The 17765-nt window shown below is 34.4% G+C and overlaps 2 protein-coding genes across 5 annotated transcripts; both read right to left on the bottom strand.

The window, feature by feature from the left end:
* Positions 1–1643: 1643 nt before the first annotated feature.
* Positions 1644–9473, bottom strand: LOC125857795 (15-cis-phytoene desaturase, chloroplastic/chromoplastic). 4 transcript variants are annotated; one of them, XM_049537439.1, is made up of 15 exons: positions 9260–9473; positions 8712–8960; positions 8491–8623; positions 7616–7704; positions 7044–7101; positions 6663–6818; positions 6324–6472; positions 6045–6164; positions 5093–5306; positions 4900–5002; positions 4492–4539; positions 3684–3729; positions 2879–3066; positions 2556–2718; positions 1644–1939 (listed from the first exon to the last, which is right to left on the bottom strand). In XM_049537439.1, the coding sequence occupies exons 2-15, from the start codon at positions 8934–8936 to the stop codon at positions 1880–1882; spliced, it is 1752 nt and encodes a 583-aa protein (XP_049393396.1). In that variant the 5' UTR covers positions 8937–8960; positions 9260–9473; the 3' UTR covers positions 1644–1879. The 4 variants fall into 4 exon arrangements, with proteins under 4 accessions (XP_049393396.1, XP_049393397.1, XP_049393395.1 ...); XM_049537440.1 differs by having other exon boundaries at positions 8712–8940; positions 9260–9469; XM_049537438.1 differs by lacking the exon at positions 9260–9473 and adding an exon at positions 9177–9193.
* Positions 9474–10291: 818 nt separating this feature from the next.
* Positions 10292–13286, bottom strand: LOC125857798 (triacylglycerol lipase OBL1-like). Its single transcript, XM_049537443.1, has 5 exons — positions 12924–13286; positions 12116–12360; positions 11970–12003; positions 10894–11666; positions 10292–10623 (listed from the first exon to the last, which is right to left on the bottom strand). The coding sequence occupies exons 1-5, from the start codon at positions 13255–13257 to the stop codon at positions 10366–10368; spliced, it is 1644 nt and encodes a 547-aa protein (XP_049393400.1). The 5' UTR covers positions 13258–13286; the 3' UTR covers positions 10292–10365.
* Between the last annotated feature and the right edge of the window lie 4479 nt (positions 13287–17765).

Here is a 17765-nt window from a genome sequence, read left to right on the forward strand (position 1 = left end):
AAATACAGTGTATGCCCAAGAGTGTAGCTAAAGTTACCCTCATCCCCATCCCCATCCCCATCCCCATAAGTGAGCAGCAGTTGACTAATCATAATATATATAATCTACTTTGCTTTACTAATTACTTGGCCCCAACTTCAATCTCTACTTCATAGCTAAACTAAGTGCACATCACTCTCTCCACACCTCACTTATAATTACATATTAAGTTGAAAAGGGAGAATGCTTAAATAAAATGATATGGAATAGTTTGTTTGTTATATTATTTTTTTGGCTTAAGTCATACAGAATCCTTCAAAGTTGTTTGCATATTTCATTTGAACATCCCAACTAAGGTGAATACCTATTGAACACTTTTACCCGTTTGAATTTAACACTTTTTTGACAATCAATTAATAATGTTATATGTGTGTAGTGATGTGGCAAATTAACGACATACATGTGGAAATTTGAGGGGAAAAAAAAGAAAAACTATTTTGAAACCATGAACCTTCAATTCGTTCACTGTGTTTCGTCTTTATCTGTGCTAAGCTAAAGGATTTTACTCGTTCACAACTTCAATCATGTATTAATGGAGTATAGAGAGATTTATAATCAACTAATAATTGAGCAGGTTCAAAGCTTCATAAAGGTCAAGGGTAAAAAAATGTGCAACTCCTTTATTCAAACTATCGCCCTCCACTCACCGTCATCATCATCGTTCCTCGTAATTCAACTATTAATTTTTTTCAGATCTGATTTTAAAAAGATATGATACATTTGGGTTTAGATATTTATTTTTCAGGAAGAACAAAGGGAGGGAGGGAGGAATAGAGTAGTGATAGTGTGGGTATCCATTTTTTCCGGTGAATAAGATAATGACTGCCAAATTTTTAAGAAAATGGAGGAAGAAATGTAATGGTGTTCTCCAGATGAAATCGACAATGGTAAGGGAGAGGGAGAAGTGGCTGAAGAAAAGAGAGAAGAGAAGGGTAGATGATGGTGGGGGGAGGCGGCGGCAATGGCGGGATGGTGGTGGTGTTGGAAGAGTACGGCTATGGAAAAAAGAAGAAGAAAGAGACAAAAGAAAGAAGAAGAAAGAGATTAAAAATAAAATAAAAGGAGCTATAATATCCCTTCACGCGCTCACTATATGTGTATTACATATTCTTTGTCATGTCAGTAAAAAATGTGTAATAGATATTCATTTTGAACAATAAAAGTGTTTAATAGGTACAAATCTTAATTAAAATGTTACAAGTGAAATACGCAAACAACTTTAAGAGGCTCCGTATAACTTAAGCCTATTTTTTTTTTAATCTCAATTTACTATGGATACCAACGGCAGGTGAAGCAGTTCAATTGAATTATGGGAAACCGTGTCTATTATGTGGCAAAGAGCCCATTTCGGAAGCTTTCACTGATCTATTACTCTTGGATATCTATAGCAATCGGGCCTTTTCTGTCTGAAATGGAAAGACATCCTTATATGTATATATATGTTTTGTAGAATTCCCATTTATAATTTTTTTTTTTTTTTTTCATTATTAGAATTTCTGGTTTCGCCACCAAATACAAAGGTCATAGTTGTATAGTTGGATCTTTAATGTAAGATAATAGAATATCCATAGATATTAACTAACGTAAAGATTGCACAAGGACACATAAAGGGATTACAAACCCCAGAAAAAGAAAGTGGTACATAAAATATGCTTTATATTTAAACTTGGGATTAAAGAATGCTAATTAATCTTCAACATGTCATCCTTTTGTATAGGAGCTTTCCTAACATTTCTCCTACTTGCACTTGCTTCACCTGGTACTGTTCTTCTATATGTTGTGTACAACGCTTCTTGCATCATAAATTACTAGTACAGAAGCTAAAATAATAACCACAACGCTAAACTACGCTTGCCTCCGCCAACTTCTTTTGGCTCCGGCCAACAAGTAACTCATAATCCTGCAAAATATAGAGGTATAGGTGTAATAAAACATGACAAAACACAACCCTCTGCATATATCAAGCTACTACTGAGGTTCTAAGATCACACAACGCTGCAATCTGTGTGCCATTTCTCTTTTTTGTTTAAACCGTCCAGTATTCAAAACTCACTCATCCGACTAATCTGGTTTTGCGCCACATAAGGCCCGTTTAAAGGGGAAAATGCTCCCTCCAAGATTTTCTCCTTTTCCAAGGGTTCAAACCAAGACCATAATTAAGAATGGAGGAATACGGCACTCCTTGGACTTAACTGGTGTGTGCACAAACTATTAAATTTGGTTGGAGAAACCATTACTCTAGGCAGAATTAGTATAAGTAAAAGGCGTGTTTGACGTCCAATTTCTGTTGCAGGTACAGGTTGAGAGAAAGAAGGACTGCCAGAAGTAAAGCTGTACTAGTTGACAACCCCTCTCTCCCACCAAATTTACGAGAAACAGGCTTACAGAAACAGACTGCTACCTAATGTACTAATGCATAAGAAATGGTTCTACAATTCTCTACAATAACAAAGACGAATATAATCAAGCATACCACGTATGAAAGAAACAACTGATGACAACCAGGGAGAACTAACCTGTACAATAGCTTGCGCACAAAGCTTTCCTGATAAGACAGCGCCTTCCATTGAAGCCAAGTATTTCTGTTTCGTGTAGTCACCAGCTAAATAAAACCCCTCTATAGGGGACCTTTGCAAGGGCCGACAGGGTTCACAACCTGGCACAGTTTTATAAACAGACCTGATAGAAAAAAAGCAGATCAATCAGGATTCATACATAGATTCCATTTGAACTCGATTCTAGCAAATGCAGGACTTTCAAATATGGTCTAAATATACTCATATGAAGAGTGAAAAACCATATCATGATGAGCAACTTTGAAAGACAAATGCTATATTACCTTGGAGTTTTGACAACATGATACTTTAATATTTTTGCTTTGCTTTGATCTGCCGAAATTTCATCAGGAAAAAGTGTTGCTAGTTCCTTCATCGTAGCATCAATTATTTCTGAGTCGCTGCGAGATATCCACTCTTCTGCAGGTGCAAAAACCAATTCCAACATAGACTGATTGGGGTTGTAATATTCCTGCATAGAGGCCAGTTATGTCAGAGGGTCCTAAAACACACATGAAGGGAATGGGATAATGACTATACACAGCAAAGGAAAATATTTTTACAATAGACAATTGTCTGAGTGTTCTATCATGAGCCTCTTTTATCAAGTTTGACTTCTCCAGCTTTTCAGCAATGCTTTATATTTTGTACAGCATTTCCACAACCAATAAAACTGAGAAGTAGGTTTATAGACTCTTTCCAAAAACTGCAGGTAACACTGAATTAAGTTCCCTTTTACCCCTCCATCCCCACCCCCAGGCAGCAAGAACCTAAATAGCTAATAAAAGAATTTTATCCCATTAAATTCTTAAACAATTAGCTAAAGGGAAAAAAAATCCCCGCCTAAGTTTCATCAAAATTTCTTTACTTGTCCTTCGTAACTTGCCTCCTGTGGTGGCCCGTGCACAGACAGGATAATAGTCCTGACTATTCCATACAGAAAAAAACAATATCATTATACATCCTAAATGAAGATTACAACAGCAGGAATTCATACAAGACCAACAAGCATTATGCAATTCACACAAATTCATACATAACTCCACAGATAATAATTTGAGAGCAATATGAATGGTTACAGATGAGTACCTTACATGTGACAGACATGTCAGCATACACACTGAGCAGTGAGCTTCTGCATGAATATGAAACAGAAATTAAGGGAGGGAACCAATAGAAGTATCAGAAACAACACAATATTCTAAGAATTGCAAAAGGAGCTCTATTAAACTTGTCTCCACCAACAGAGGTTCCATTTAAAAAGTAAGGGGACATAATCAACATATAGCTGATGAAATGTGGACGACTTGGATCTCCAGTGCATTTTTCATGCCACGGAGAAGTGGTTGCCGTGACATGTCATATCTACCTTGACAGAATCTCACCGGCTAATGCTTAGAGAAGGGATTTTCACCGGGAAGGGGGAGGGGCAAAAAGAAATGGTTTTTAGACCAACAAATATTTCACTAACTTTCTATCAAACGTGGCATTTTACAATGATATGAATCTAATGTTTTTATTCACAAGGAAACTTGCAGGAAATCGATAATCCGTCTTCATTTTTGTGTTCCTAACTATTGTGCCAGATGTAGTCCTGGAGGCGAAGAATAAAATATAGTATCAAAGTTGTATATGTCTATGATATCCGATCGTCCAAAAACTTTATAATGTGTTATTTTACACAAAACTGTTCTTCTGGGAGCATTCTTGGGAGGGATACTCTATTTTTTCTACAACAAAATTTTGTTTCAACTGTTTACGAGAGAGAGGAAGAGTCGTAACTTATTCGATGTTGTATCTAATAATAAAGAGACTGGAAGAGGGGGAAGGGAACTAAATGAAAATGAAGTCATCAACACACAAGCTGCTTTGGAAGAATAAAGTGAATGAAATTAACCTGCTGAAGAGCAAATGATCATATGTGTTCTTCAGTTTTCTGTCGAACCTGCAGTTTAATTGATACAATCGTTATTGGTTCGATACCAGTAATGGTAGCTGCTTCACTATATTAAGGATACATATGCACTCATGATTGAGAATTTACTTTTCAGCAGATAATTCAGCCACTAATGGCCAAAACAAAAGTAGTTCTGCTCATTAAAATATGTACAGAAATTTGCACTTTTTCCTATCAGAGTTTTGGAAACATCCATAAGTTCCTCGTTCAAGGGAAATTTACACAAGATCGAGGAGATGCATGCCAACATTTATAAACATAACCACGTATGTATAGACATTTCATTGCACATACATAGATATGCTACACGAAGAACAAACACTAACAAGTAAAATATTCACCACTAACCATATATGTACATTTATAACAGGTACTCCGACTAACTTCTCCAACTTTTGGAAATATGGAATCTCTTTCCAGTCTTCTGGCAAAAGCAGCTTGAAAATATCCACTAATTGGTTCATCAAAAGTCAGCAAAAATAACAAAATCATATTAAGAACGTGAAACTGGAAGAATCAACTAGTATAATGTATATTATACCTGGAGTGGCAAACACAAAAGCATCTCCCTCAATTGTACTACCGTCATTCAGTATAAAACACTTGACACTCCCATCCTCATTCAACTCAATCTTTTTTATTCGTGAGTTCAATCTGACTTGGCCACCTTTTGACTCGATGTGTTCAACAATCGGCATGCAAAGTCTCTCAGGAGGATTACCATCTAAAAAGGCCATTTTTGAACCATGTTTCTCCTGTTGATTAATAAATCAAATATATCAGAAAAGCTAAACTGGGTGGAGACATTCACCATCATTTCTTGTTCTTTCTGGGTTTGTTTGTTTGTTTCCAGGTTATAAGTAGTTCACCTTCAATTCTTTAAGACATAAAAATGCATATTAGATGACAACAGAGCTGTTTGAAAGTGAATCAGTAAAGTAGTCCTTCATCCATGAGATTCAGGGAATCCTAACTAGGGGCCCATTTGCATGGTAGAATTTGAAAAAAGTTAAATAGATGTTCCAGAAGATGATTCAGAAAGGTAATGGGAAAAGAAAAAGGAGGAGAAGGATGGTTAATATAAGTGTCCAAATTGACATAAATCAGTTCCACTCCTTCTAGTAGAAGCTTCTAAGAGTACGTCAATAAAAAAAAAATTCTCCAGCAGTCGAACAATATGCCTTCAACCTAGAGAAACCTGTCCCTACAAATGAAATCTAAAGCAGCAAGCCACTCCCTCCAGAAGTAACCAGCAAACCCCAAGTAGTATATTCTTTTACAGATGGTAACTTCAAAAGTTTCATCTTCGAAACGATCATTATAAATGCTTCCTGCAGCAATGTAGTGTCAGGTACCAAACAAGATGCACTTAAGGGCATTCAATCGCATTTAAGTTCCTTAGTGAGAGATTCCCTGTTATATGAGAGACCTGGAAGAGATAAATTACTTCTTTATCTCTCTTTTTGTTTGGGATGTGAGATCAGGATTCTAACCTGAAGAAACCTGTTCAATGCGATCAAGATGCACTGCATTGACAGTTCGTCAGGGTTTATAAAGTTAAGTGCCTTTGACATGGCAATGAACACTTCATCTGTCACCCTATCCGGCACACCCTGCAAAACAAATTGCTGCTGCTGAGATTTGCTAGAAGTATGCTGTTAGCAAAAGAAAGGCAGGTAGACAATCTAACACCTCAAATGAACAATTTGTGTGTGAACTGTGTACTATACAGCCAGGTTTATGCTTCAAAAGTAACATAACTGATTACGCACTTGCTTTCTCATCCAGTCCTTGACACTTATCCCATCTTGAGCCTCAACATAAGATTGCCCTCCAAGCATTGCTGGCAAGAGTCCAATTGCAAATTTGACTTTCTCTGGCCATGTAAGCATTTCATTGTTCTTTAGGATGGCCAAAACTCCTGCAAATTATATCAAAGCAGTTAACACTTTAGCTGCACACAAAAGGTCCGATGAAGAAGTAATGAACCTTAATGCTCTTTTAAGGTTAGTAAAGTCCCAAAGGTGTAATTGAATAATCAATTTAATAACTTATTAGGGAAGTTTGACAACATGATTACAGAGGGCTAAATTTATTCATGATGTGCTCACCATTTAAAGGAGCGGGTAAAGCTTCGGGGAAATCAAAGCGGCTGAATTCTCCTGGCTTGCTTGGCATTGCAAATATCATTGAATGTTCCTTCCACTGCAATCGATCATTAATCCCTAATTCTCCAAACAGGTTCTGAATATTTGGGTAAGCCCCAACTTAAAAGAGATCAAGCACCAATTTGTAAGAGTCGCTATATGAATATCAAAATGAGAAAGGAGAAGCAAGGCATAATACAGATTTTCTGACAATAATAGGCTATTTGTAAAAGATAAATAACAAACAAGGACAGGAGATGTCCAATGGACAAAAGATCTTAAAAAATCATAATGACAATATTAGAAGATTAACAAAAAATTATTGAAATGTAAGGTCAAACTTACAGAATATATGCAAACCAGTCTCGTACCAATCTCCATCATCATCTTTCCATGCAGCTACCTAAAGGGAGATATAAATTCTCAACATTAGAACACATAAAGAATAATGCTAAATCAATTGTTTGCTTTTACAATCCATTCTAGCCATTTCCACATGAAAGCATATAGATGCATAAAATGCGAGATAGAAATAGCATGCAAATAGACTCTTGGTTAAAGGACATTGAGTAGGCAAAAAGGTTAAACTAAAACATGCATCAAAACATAGAACAAATAGTAAGTATATGCCAACACCAACTTGCACCTAAAGACAAATGTAACTAAAGCAAGTAGACAGAAAGGACATCTGTTCTTCAGAGAAAAATATGCATCTAAACATAGAACAAACTAACAGAAAAGGGTTTTTATTTCGAAACTACTTAACATAGTGTACAACACTAAAGATATCAGCTAGTTTACGTAGCATCTCACAGAAAAGACAGCACATTTATATGAAACAAACAGACCCTACCCCAAAAAGGACTACTAATAGGGAAAGACACAAAAAGAAAAGGAAATATTTTAGTCTTCTTAACCTTTCCACCTAGAACATCCCTTGCCTCCAGTAGTATCGGTTTGTGACCAGCATCTGCCAAATATTTTGCTGTAGACAAACCACCCAAACCTGATATTCCAAAAAGTTGAATTATCATAGAACATGTTATAGCTCCATTTATCTGAAACAGCTATCTAGTACATTGCGTAGCATTCTTTATTATATACTCTGTAGTACAATAGAACAACTCATGCAAATAACATTTCTTTAGGTATTCAGATAATTTTCAACTAGTTGATTACAGACTAGTGCAGTATTTTGCAAGCCTAGTCAATGAACAAGTTCAATGTAGCTGAGAGGTCACTGCTCCAGCATTGTAAAGATGAAATATGAAGATCTATCATATATCTCCTTCACTTTCTCAAAGATTGCATGCATTAGAAGACTGCAACCCCTTTTTGTGTAACTTAAATTGGTGTTCAAATTTTGGAACTCCACATACTGCAATTTATAGGTATAGTGGGATCACTCATGCACTGGAGAATTGATATATACACCTCTAATACTTCAGAGTCGCCATTTGGACATGTCACTCAATCAATAGCATGTTCACTGACTTATCATGGCTCATATGATAGAGAGATACGACATTATAACGGCAGAAATAAAGAGAGTAATGGCAGAATAGTCAAAATTTACTACTTGTGTAACTGCTCCTAATCCAATCAGCAGGGACTTTCTATTTAGTTGCAAAATGACAAGAGCTTAATTACCTCAAATTTTGTTGTCTAAAACAGTTAATCAGAAAAGGCATGTACAGGTACAATAAACATTCTAATGATAATACAACAATAAAATGCTTCCTTCGAAATAAAGCAAAACGAATGCTACAAATATAGATGACTGGAATATTACCTGCACCAGCAATAACAATCTCCAATGGTTTAGTTGGGCGTGGAGAAGCACGGAATGTTGATGATAAGAATGCAGCCTCCAAATAGTTGACTGTATTGTCTAGCTCTGGTCTTGGATAATCAATGCATACTACCTGAATGACAAGATACTTCCTTTATTTTAGAGAATATACGCCTTGAGATGATAATTCAAGTCATCAGTCTATAGAATTTAAACCAAACCTTTAAAGGCTCCAAGTCCTTAACCAATCTTCTGGTCGTGGCATGGGGAGTACGAAGCTTTAACTTATGACCCATTGATTCGCTACCAGCAAAACATAACGAATTCCTTTGCAAGCAACCATCTCGGCATTCAGTTCCCAAAGAAGACGACCTCGAGCTCCAAAGATAAGATGAACTACCTTGGACTCTCAAGTTAACAGCAGAAACAAGTCCAATTTGAGGCATTTTACTGAAAAATAACAGTAAAACCTGCCATGAGGATATTTCACAGTAAGAAAATTGTCCATTTCTGAACCTGAATACTAAGTAAAATTCCTTCTCTTTGTCAAGATTCTAGTTGAGAAGCATTTATCAAACAAATTTATATAATAAAAGTAAAAAAAAAGATTCTAGCTTTACACTATACACAAAATCAAGTAGAAAAAAGAAAACACCCCACCTAAAAAATGAACAAGATCCACAAACCCCAGAAGTTAAACGGGTGGCACACAGTTTCTCATGTAAATCATTCAGTTGATGAAATCAAAGAAACAAAAATCTTTTCTTACCTCGGAACGAATGAAACCACCTAAAAGATATAGGGAATGATTCTGCACAATTAAGCAAATAAATTTGGTTGGGTTGGGTTGAAGTTGAAGAGTTAAAAATGGAAACTTGAATTTTGTGGTGGTTTGGCAGTTACCCACAAAAAAGATACCAAGACAAAGAATTGGGAATGCTATAACAAGTAAAAGCGTATAATCTTGAATCTTTTCTGTATAAATAAACAAACTAATTTATGGTGAAGATGCCTGCTTTCGGTGGTTTGGCCACTTCCCTTAACGTTTGGTATTTTCATTCTTTAACTCAATCTGCTGTTTGCCTACAATCCAAAATTTGACACGTCCCACCATAGCCACACTAGGGAGATAAACCTTTTTCTTTTTATATATTTAAGTATCTATACACACCAACCTCTGTAAATTTAACACCACACGCTATTTAATTTTGTTCTCATGAATGATTTTATTTTATTTTATTTTAGTTTTAGCTATATATAGCTTTTTTTTAATTTAATGTCAGATGAAAAAGAAAAGTTAAATGGTTCTTCCACCAGGATGAAAACAAAAAAAGAGGGAATTACGTTTGTATTAGTGGCAAATATTATGTCTTAGCTATGCGATATAAATATTTTGGGTTGAGCGGTCAAAATTAGATCCATGTACGTTTATTAAATTAGGATGTTCGACTTGAATAAAATATGTGCTTGTTTCATAGTTCAAGGAATATTAATCAACATAGACAAAATAGTGGAGTTCTGCAATGCTACCAAATATTACTGTTACATCATGTAGACATTTTAATGCGTATATTATGTAGTTTTGAGGACTATACTATACTATTTGTGCAGGATGTATTAGAGATTCCCTTTTAGTTGATTCTTTTCGATTTCTCCACATTGGTGGATGGTTTGAACAAAATGTCAATTACAGAAGGAAAAGTTGGTCAAGAAAACTAAAATGTATATATTCTACAAAGGGAAGTCTAAAGTTCACTGAACTCATAAACAAAAAGCTGATACTTTTGATTAATAAACTCCAAAACAACCTTCAAAAACTAAACTGGACACCTTCTGCATGATCTTCTGTAGCTGTAAACCCCAACAAAAGTATTTCTAAAAAGACGACATTTGGGTACTTCTCTCCGTTCCAAGTCTGACGGAGTTCACATAATCAACTGGGCTGTGGGCAGAAATACCAGGAAGGAAGAGTCCTAGCACGCGAAGCACAACTGATTCCCAGCACTCCTCATACTCGGCTCCGTACATGTGACCCATTGTAAAGCTTCTGATGAGCTCCCACCCAGCATTCAGATACAATGGTATCAGAAATCGCAGCCCAAAATAGTTTCTGTTTGGCTCTTCATCGACGTTCTATAGACAACCATGAAAAAGTATTAGTACAACACAGAAAACATTTTCATTTCATATTAGCTAGACAACTTTACGATGAGGAAACAGCAAAAGAATTGAGACTGAACACTATGAAATTAATAAATTTGACAAATGTTTCATCATCTAAGAAGCTTGAATGGATATTAGAGGAGAATGTGCTGCAAGCCAATTGACATTTCTACAAGAACACCAGATATTAGACAAGCAACATTTATAACTGTACAAAGAATAGGGCATTGAAGCCTTTACCTGCTCAACGTATAAGCTGTTGTAGTACTGGCAAATCCCAAAGTGTTTAAACAGGAATGTTTTATTATCATAAGGTAATCTTGGCACAAGATCATTGGAATAAACAACTCTGAAGTACTTTGGGACTGGATGTTCCAAATGGGCTTCCATGAACCTCCCTAACTGTCTGTTCCCAACCCTTGGCTGCCCATACGTATATATTCCCAATAATCGTTCCATGACATTCATCTCCTCATGCAGCACTAGGATTGTCGGGAATAATATAGCTAATGCTCCACCTAGGCTATGGCCTGTAACAACAAACTTTGCATCCTTGTGCTCATTGAGTAACCTTTTGAGTTTACTTCTGACAACATAGTATGCCGTCCTCTCTGGCATATCTAGTTTGAACTTCTTTGAGCCGGTATCAGTAGCCCTATCTGATTCAGTTGACACACTGTGTGCATCAGAATCACTGAACATGGTAGAAGATTCAGAACTTCCTGAAGGAGCAATAGTTGTATCATTCTCTAACTTGGTGAAGTTCTGATTATTCATGAACAGTTGTTCATGGAACGTAGATGCTTTAGCTCTGCTCCCTAAACCTAAGGCTTCCAAGAAACCCATGTGTACTTTGCCAAGTTTTGGAATCTCGTACCAAGAGTAGTCAAAATCAGTGATCCAGTCATCAGCATCAAAAGGCTCTGTGCCCCTGAAGCTGATGACTATCAAGTTTGCATCTTTTGGCTTATCGCACAATATAAAAACCTGGGTGGACATCTCTTTCTCGAAATCTATTTCAGCAAGTGCAGAGGAAGAACAAGCAAACAGACCATAAATCAGAAGATGGCATAACAATTGATGACGAAGAAAAATAAGTAAATGAGTCAAAGTCTGCTCCAACATAGAAAATAAACCAGTAACAGTGATAAACAAATAAAAGGATGAAAGGTGAGTTCACATGTGGTTTTATTTTCCCTTGAAGACTGGTAAGAAGCGACTTGCAAGTCTTAAAAGATTAACTCTCCCCCGAGAGAGGGTGTACTTAAATGGTAACTTTATATGACTCGAATGTAAGGTAAAGGCTGAATTCTCACCATTCCAACAATTGTAGAAATCCACAAAATGCATCTGTTATGGAAAGCAATTTAAAGTATAAGTTTTCATAAACAACATGGTAAACTTATTTTCTTCCATTAGTTAGAGCAGAAGAACAAAAAAAGAGAAGGAATCATAACATAACCTTCCAGTGAATATTTACGACATTCTGAACAACCTTTGCATTCTCGTATGCCAACTTTGAAGCCATCATACAGAGGTCCATAAGGACTCTGTGTCCTATTCCAAGTTGAATATTTTTCTGCCAGAAATCAGGCTCTCCAATTTCCTTGGTTAACGTCTCACTCTTGTATAAGTCTATACGCCCATCTAAATGCCCAATAGCACTTATAAACATTTCTGACCCTCTCTGTGGCATCACCACGTTTCCTGTTTTCACAAAACATTTTGTTGATGAATATATAATTACACAGACAAAGCTTGATAATGGAAACACGACACAGTAGTTTGAGCCAGCATTCAACTCAAAAAGATAAGTGTGTCCTCAGATCATGATATTTAGTAGCGGAAGTGGGAAGTAAGTGCATATATATGCATAGCAGCAGGGTGAATGGAAGCATTGAACTAACGTCAGATTGTTATGGGATATATATACTTTAGTTCCTAAATTTTGGAAGTCCTATTCAAATCTTCTTCCAAATGGCAAGAATAACACTTTATAAGAATGCAAATATATTCCAAAGAGTGCCCAACAAAAAAGCTAAGCAGACAAAATGAGCACCTCATGGAACATGTGACTCATATAATCTTCTATTAAAATTCTTTTTGTTTCCACCCCAACCTTGGTAAGGGGAAAAAAACTATTTACAAATTTTAAACATTTTTGTAGCTAGGGACAGTGCATACTACTTAAATCCATGGATGTGTGTACATAATACTCTTTTAAAAAGGAGGAAGGAAAGAAAGTGTTAAAGTATTAAGTACTTACTTACCATGCAAGATATTGTAGAAAAGGCCAAAAAAGTTGCCATTGAGAGAGAGAAGGTTGAGGATGAAGTCGAGGAGATACCCAAACCACTCCATGGGTTTACCGAAAATGGCGATTATTTTCCGCACTATAATGGATACAAATATAACCCATCTATGATCAGGATCGCCACCACCACGTGGCAAGTGTTCCACCACGCCGTCGGAATAGTGAAGAAATTTATCACTGTTACCTGATAGGACGAAGCGCATGAGGTCCAAAATTCCTCCAGCTTGGTAATTCACAATGAAAAACCGCGAATCCCCAGTCCATTCACCTCCATTTTTACAAGTGGCCATTTTCGCAAGCAAAGCAACTTATTGGAATTTATAGTTGGTTGGCTCTAATAGTCATAGATTAATAAATGAATCTAGAGGATAAGTGTGAATTTATTTATTATGATTGTAATTCTGAGAATTAAAAACAGACGAAGGAAATGGGTACTGTCAAACCGTCACAAGTGGAGAAGATGTTTGTCCGTCCAGCACTGACTGCTGTGGACCATTCCTTCATTTATCCAAAGAGAATCTTTCGACGTTTGGGCTTTTTGGGTTAACAACATACATACATACGTGACGCAATCTCCCATTCTAAACTCTAGAATTTACCAAAGTGTATTTTAACCTTCCATGTTCAACAAGGATGATAATTATGAACCCAAGAATAAATTGAAATTTAAAGCATATGCATAGGTTTATTAAGTGATCATTTCATCAGCCCTATAGCCGCAAAGTTTGTTTGTTTCGCTGTTGCAAGCCAAACCACTTTCTCTTTATTCATAAACAAGATTCCATTAAGCCATTCCCAAATATCCTTCAAAAATAAGGGTTATTTACACTTATGTCCTTCGTAACAAACAAGTATAATTTTATCATTTAGTATCATAATATCTCACAAGTTATATTTGACATGACATCAATTTCTAAAGAATGTAGGTATAAGTCTAGCTGCTAAAGGCTAAAAATTGAAGACCAACTCATTTCAAAGGTAAAATGTGCAATTATGTACACAAAATTACTAGCATTCTCTTACGGGCCAAATTTTGTATCAAACTTGAGTCACCAGTAGTGTCCATTGGAGATTAGGCCCAGCCCATCTTCAGTTTTTATAGTTGGACTTGACAACTCTGGACCGACTTTGGTGTCTTCTTTTTGAGTTGATTGTATGGCTGTAACAAGAATAGAATAATTTCACAAATGTGTCTCAAATAATATATATGTAATTATAAATGCATTGAGTAATTAGCATCTATATTAGTGTGTTTTAGGTAAGTTGCTCGTACTTTTATCATAAATGTCATTAATAGTGTCATAGGAGATATATTGGGGCAGGAGATCCTAATTTATGGATATTTAATGAAGGTGAACCTTAATAGAATTAAAAAGGCATATATTGATTGCATTGTTCATGAAATGGATGGTGTATAGTTGACGAGTTTGAAAAGGGAGTTGGGAGAAATACGTGGGCAGCATAAAATTGCTGAGTCAACAGAAAGGACAATCTCCACCGACAATCAAGTCCAAACCCCTGTGTGCCTGGCCGCACGCACTCAAATTATATTATCGGTACTGCGCTAACTTTACGAATTTCCATAAGAAAATTCATTTGGCCATGCTGAATTCAACGTTCTACATAATTTAATACTTTCTGTGTCTATTTCTTCTTGGCTACTTTAAATTATGAATTTTACATGTTACTTTCATTTCATATTAGTTGTTCACTTTTTATTTTTAAGAAATTATAAATAATACTGTAAGATAATTTTACTAATTCACCCCATAAAAAAAATTGTAATTTTATCAAAAAAATTAATTGTAAGGGTAATATAGAAAATTTTAATTAATGTATTTTTTATCTAGTAAGATGGACAACTAATAAAGAATAACTATTTTTAGTATAATGATCGACTAATATAGAACGAAAGGAATAATAATTAATATGAATATATTTTATCACAATATCCATACTATTGCATGAATAAGTTTATTAATGAGTATTTGTTGCTAGTACGCTCTCATTATACTCCATTCGTTCATCTTTAATTGTTCACTATACTAAAAATAGTTGTTTAACAATATTTATTCAGATTGGAAAATTGTGAGATATTTTACCCTTTTGTGTTTGTTTTACCCTTGACATTAAATACTATTCAATAATTAATATATTTTTCAAAACATTAAATTTAATATTCAAATGGTAATATTGTCATATTACTCTTATTATTTATTATTTGTTAAGGTATATGTTAAGTCAATAGTGGACAACTATTATTTGAAATAAAAAGTATTTTATGTGCGAGTATTTACTCAGATACATAAATTTAGAGTCTAGAATGACTTTTGATTTTTAACTTATTTTTATCATTTTAAGTTTAGATCAAGTGCTAATAAACATTTTTTAAAATTTACCCAACTATTCCAGAAATGCTTTAAAATGATATTTCGACTTAAAAGCGTTTATATAAGTCAATCCAAAGAATCTCTTAAATATAATTGTCCATATGGTCCTTTGGGACTAAGGCACATGTGTATGGTGAGTGGTTTCTATTTTGATGATCGAAGTCATCGTCTCTTTGTGGCTTTCCATTAAGTTTTTAACTTATTTATTTGGTCTGAAGCCTTCCATCAGGTTGATTAAAAGCTTAAGTTCATGCATTCGATCGGTTGTGTTGCTTTCTATATTATGTATAGTAATAAAATAATAATAATAATATTGTTCACCTACCAAGTGGAGTACTTGTTTTTAAAGCATAAATAAATAAAATAAAATAAAATAATAGTATTTGGAATTGGTTGAATACATGACATATATACACCAGCTCCTAGTCTGCTGTATATATATATTTCTCAATGCGCGTTTCGGTGATTTGCTGGGACCAACCATATATACATTTTCTCCAAAATATATATATGCATGGGTCAAGTTTGCAAATTTCTGAATATAATATTATACTATGAATAAAATTACTAAAAGTTTTGTTTATTTTCCATTACAAAGCTAATATGCAAATAGTGGACCTAACTAAGACGAACGTACATGACTTAGTCTTAAGCTTAATCAATACAATAGTAATAATATTGTTTTATGACAATACCAAATGTTTAACAGCAAATTTATAAGAACAGTGGCTTATGCTTTAATCAAATTATATAATGACACATAAAATAAGATAAAGAGACATTAAATGTTACGAAATTAAATTTGATTCGATTGTAATTATCATGATTAAGTGAACAGAGAAGACAAATTCGAATTAGTTATCAATTGATGTGCTTTAAGTAAGATACAATAGTTAAATGGTCCCTTGTTAGTTAACTGATTACAGAGCAAATATCAAATCACACAACAAATTAAATGATTTGCGGAAAAAACGTGGTCTTAATTAATCTAATGGTAGGACTGAAAATGTTAATTTGAAAAGTTCATGTTCCAACTAGAGAATAGCGTGTGGCATATGTGTAATGTGTTTTACATTTAAACTCTTCTACTATTTTCATTAATTATGAATTAGGATGGCGACTTCAAAGCTGACTTGTAGATCTAGATAACTCAAAGTTGCTTGCTCATAGATTAAACACCATTTAATACGTCGGCATGCAATTATTCAATGACATTTACCTTTTGGCGAGAAAATTTTAAATAACACATTTCATACTATGAAAAAAATATCAGTTTATTTTAAAATAAAAAAAGATATTATAGACTTTTTAAATTTCTGGCCATTTAGCATTACCCTTTTAATTAATATTTCCCTTCATATATTGTTTGGCGTTTCATTTAAAAAAATATTTTATTTTCACTCCCTATTCCATTTTATTGGTCATGTTTACTGAAAATTAATTATACCAAAATATTTGTTTTAGAAAAATGAGAGAGAATTGATTTTATATATATATATATATATATATATATATATATATATATATATATATATATAATTATTGCTATAATAAATATATAGAGAGATTAATGTGGTGAAAATAAGAAGTAGTAATAGATTAAAATTATAAAAGAATATATTGAATTATTTAGTCATATTAATTATTCTTTTATTAAATATATATTAAAAGCGTGCAAAATGAAAAATGGAAGAGAACAAAGCAGTGACTTGAACACACAACCTCAAGGAACTTTTGTAACCTCTTAACCACTAGAATAAATATTTTACTAGCGTCAAGGGGTGTCAATACTTTTATACCAAAATTTGACATCTATATACAATAAAATTTTCCGCGAAGGGTCTGCCCCTAGAACAAAGGAGTAGCCTCAAGGCTAGCTCAAACCTAAAGTATTTGTTTAACATAGCTTTTATTTTTCTTTAAATGTTTCACATATTAATTAACATTACACTAATTGAAAGAGTAAGAGTGAATTTGAAAACAACAACAACAAAGTAATAAATACATCCTATTTCTATAAGATGTCAAATATTTCAAAATAATGTAATTTATCGAAATGACTAATAATTGGTATAGAAAAGAGTATTAAATTTAGATCGCCAAAAGATAGAACATTGAACTTGAAAAGAAAAAAAATGGAAACGTTAGGGGTGAAGCACAAGATGGGTTGGTAATTGGTACACATATATGAGTAATTTCAAGATTTTGGTTGCAAAAAAAAGAGACCATTTCTTCAAAGATCAAGTCTACCTAAGTTTGATGTGAAAGTGTGCTCCTTTTACTGCCCAAATGGCCACATTTCATGGAGGGGGGGTCTGAAAAACAAACAAACAACAACAAAAAAAGCCCCACCTCATGTTGTCTAAACTTGAAACTTACTTAAGAAAAACTTGCAATATATCCAACCC

This window comes from Solanum stenotomum, chromosome 3 (genome assembly GCF_019186545.1).
Source record: "Solanum stenotomum isolate F172 chromosome 3, ASM1918654v1, whole genome shotgun sequence".
NCBI lineage: Eukaryota > Viridiplantae > Streptophyta > Magnoliopsida > Solanales > Solanaceae > Solanum > Solanum stenotomum.

Coding starts and splice junctions, on each gene's coding strand:
- LOC125857795 (XM_049537439.1), bottom strand. CDS start 8,936: ATGCCTCAAATTGGACTTGTTTCTGCTGTTAACTTGAGAGTCCAAGGT. Junction 6,473..6,662: donor TTTACCCGCTCCTTTAAATG/GTGAGCACATCA, acceptor TATAATTTGCAG/GAGTTTTGGCCATCCTAAAG. Junction 3,067..3,683: donor ACATGTCTGTCACATGTAAG/GTACTCATCTGT, acceptor GCCTCTATGCAG/GAATATTACAACCCCAATCA.
- LOC125857798 (XM_049537443.1), bottom strand. CDS start 13,257: ATGGCCACTTGTAAAAATGGAGGTGAATGGACTGGGGATTCGCGGTTT. Junction 12,361..12,923: donor TTTCTACAATATCTTGCATG/GTAAGTAAGTAC, acceptor TTGTGAAAACAG/GAAACGTGGTGATGCCACAG. Junction 10,624..10,893: donor ACAGCTTATACGTTGAGCAG/GTAAAGGCTTCA, acceptor GGTTGTCTATAG/AACGTCGATGAAGAGCCAAA.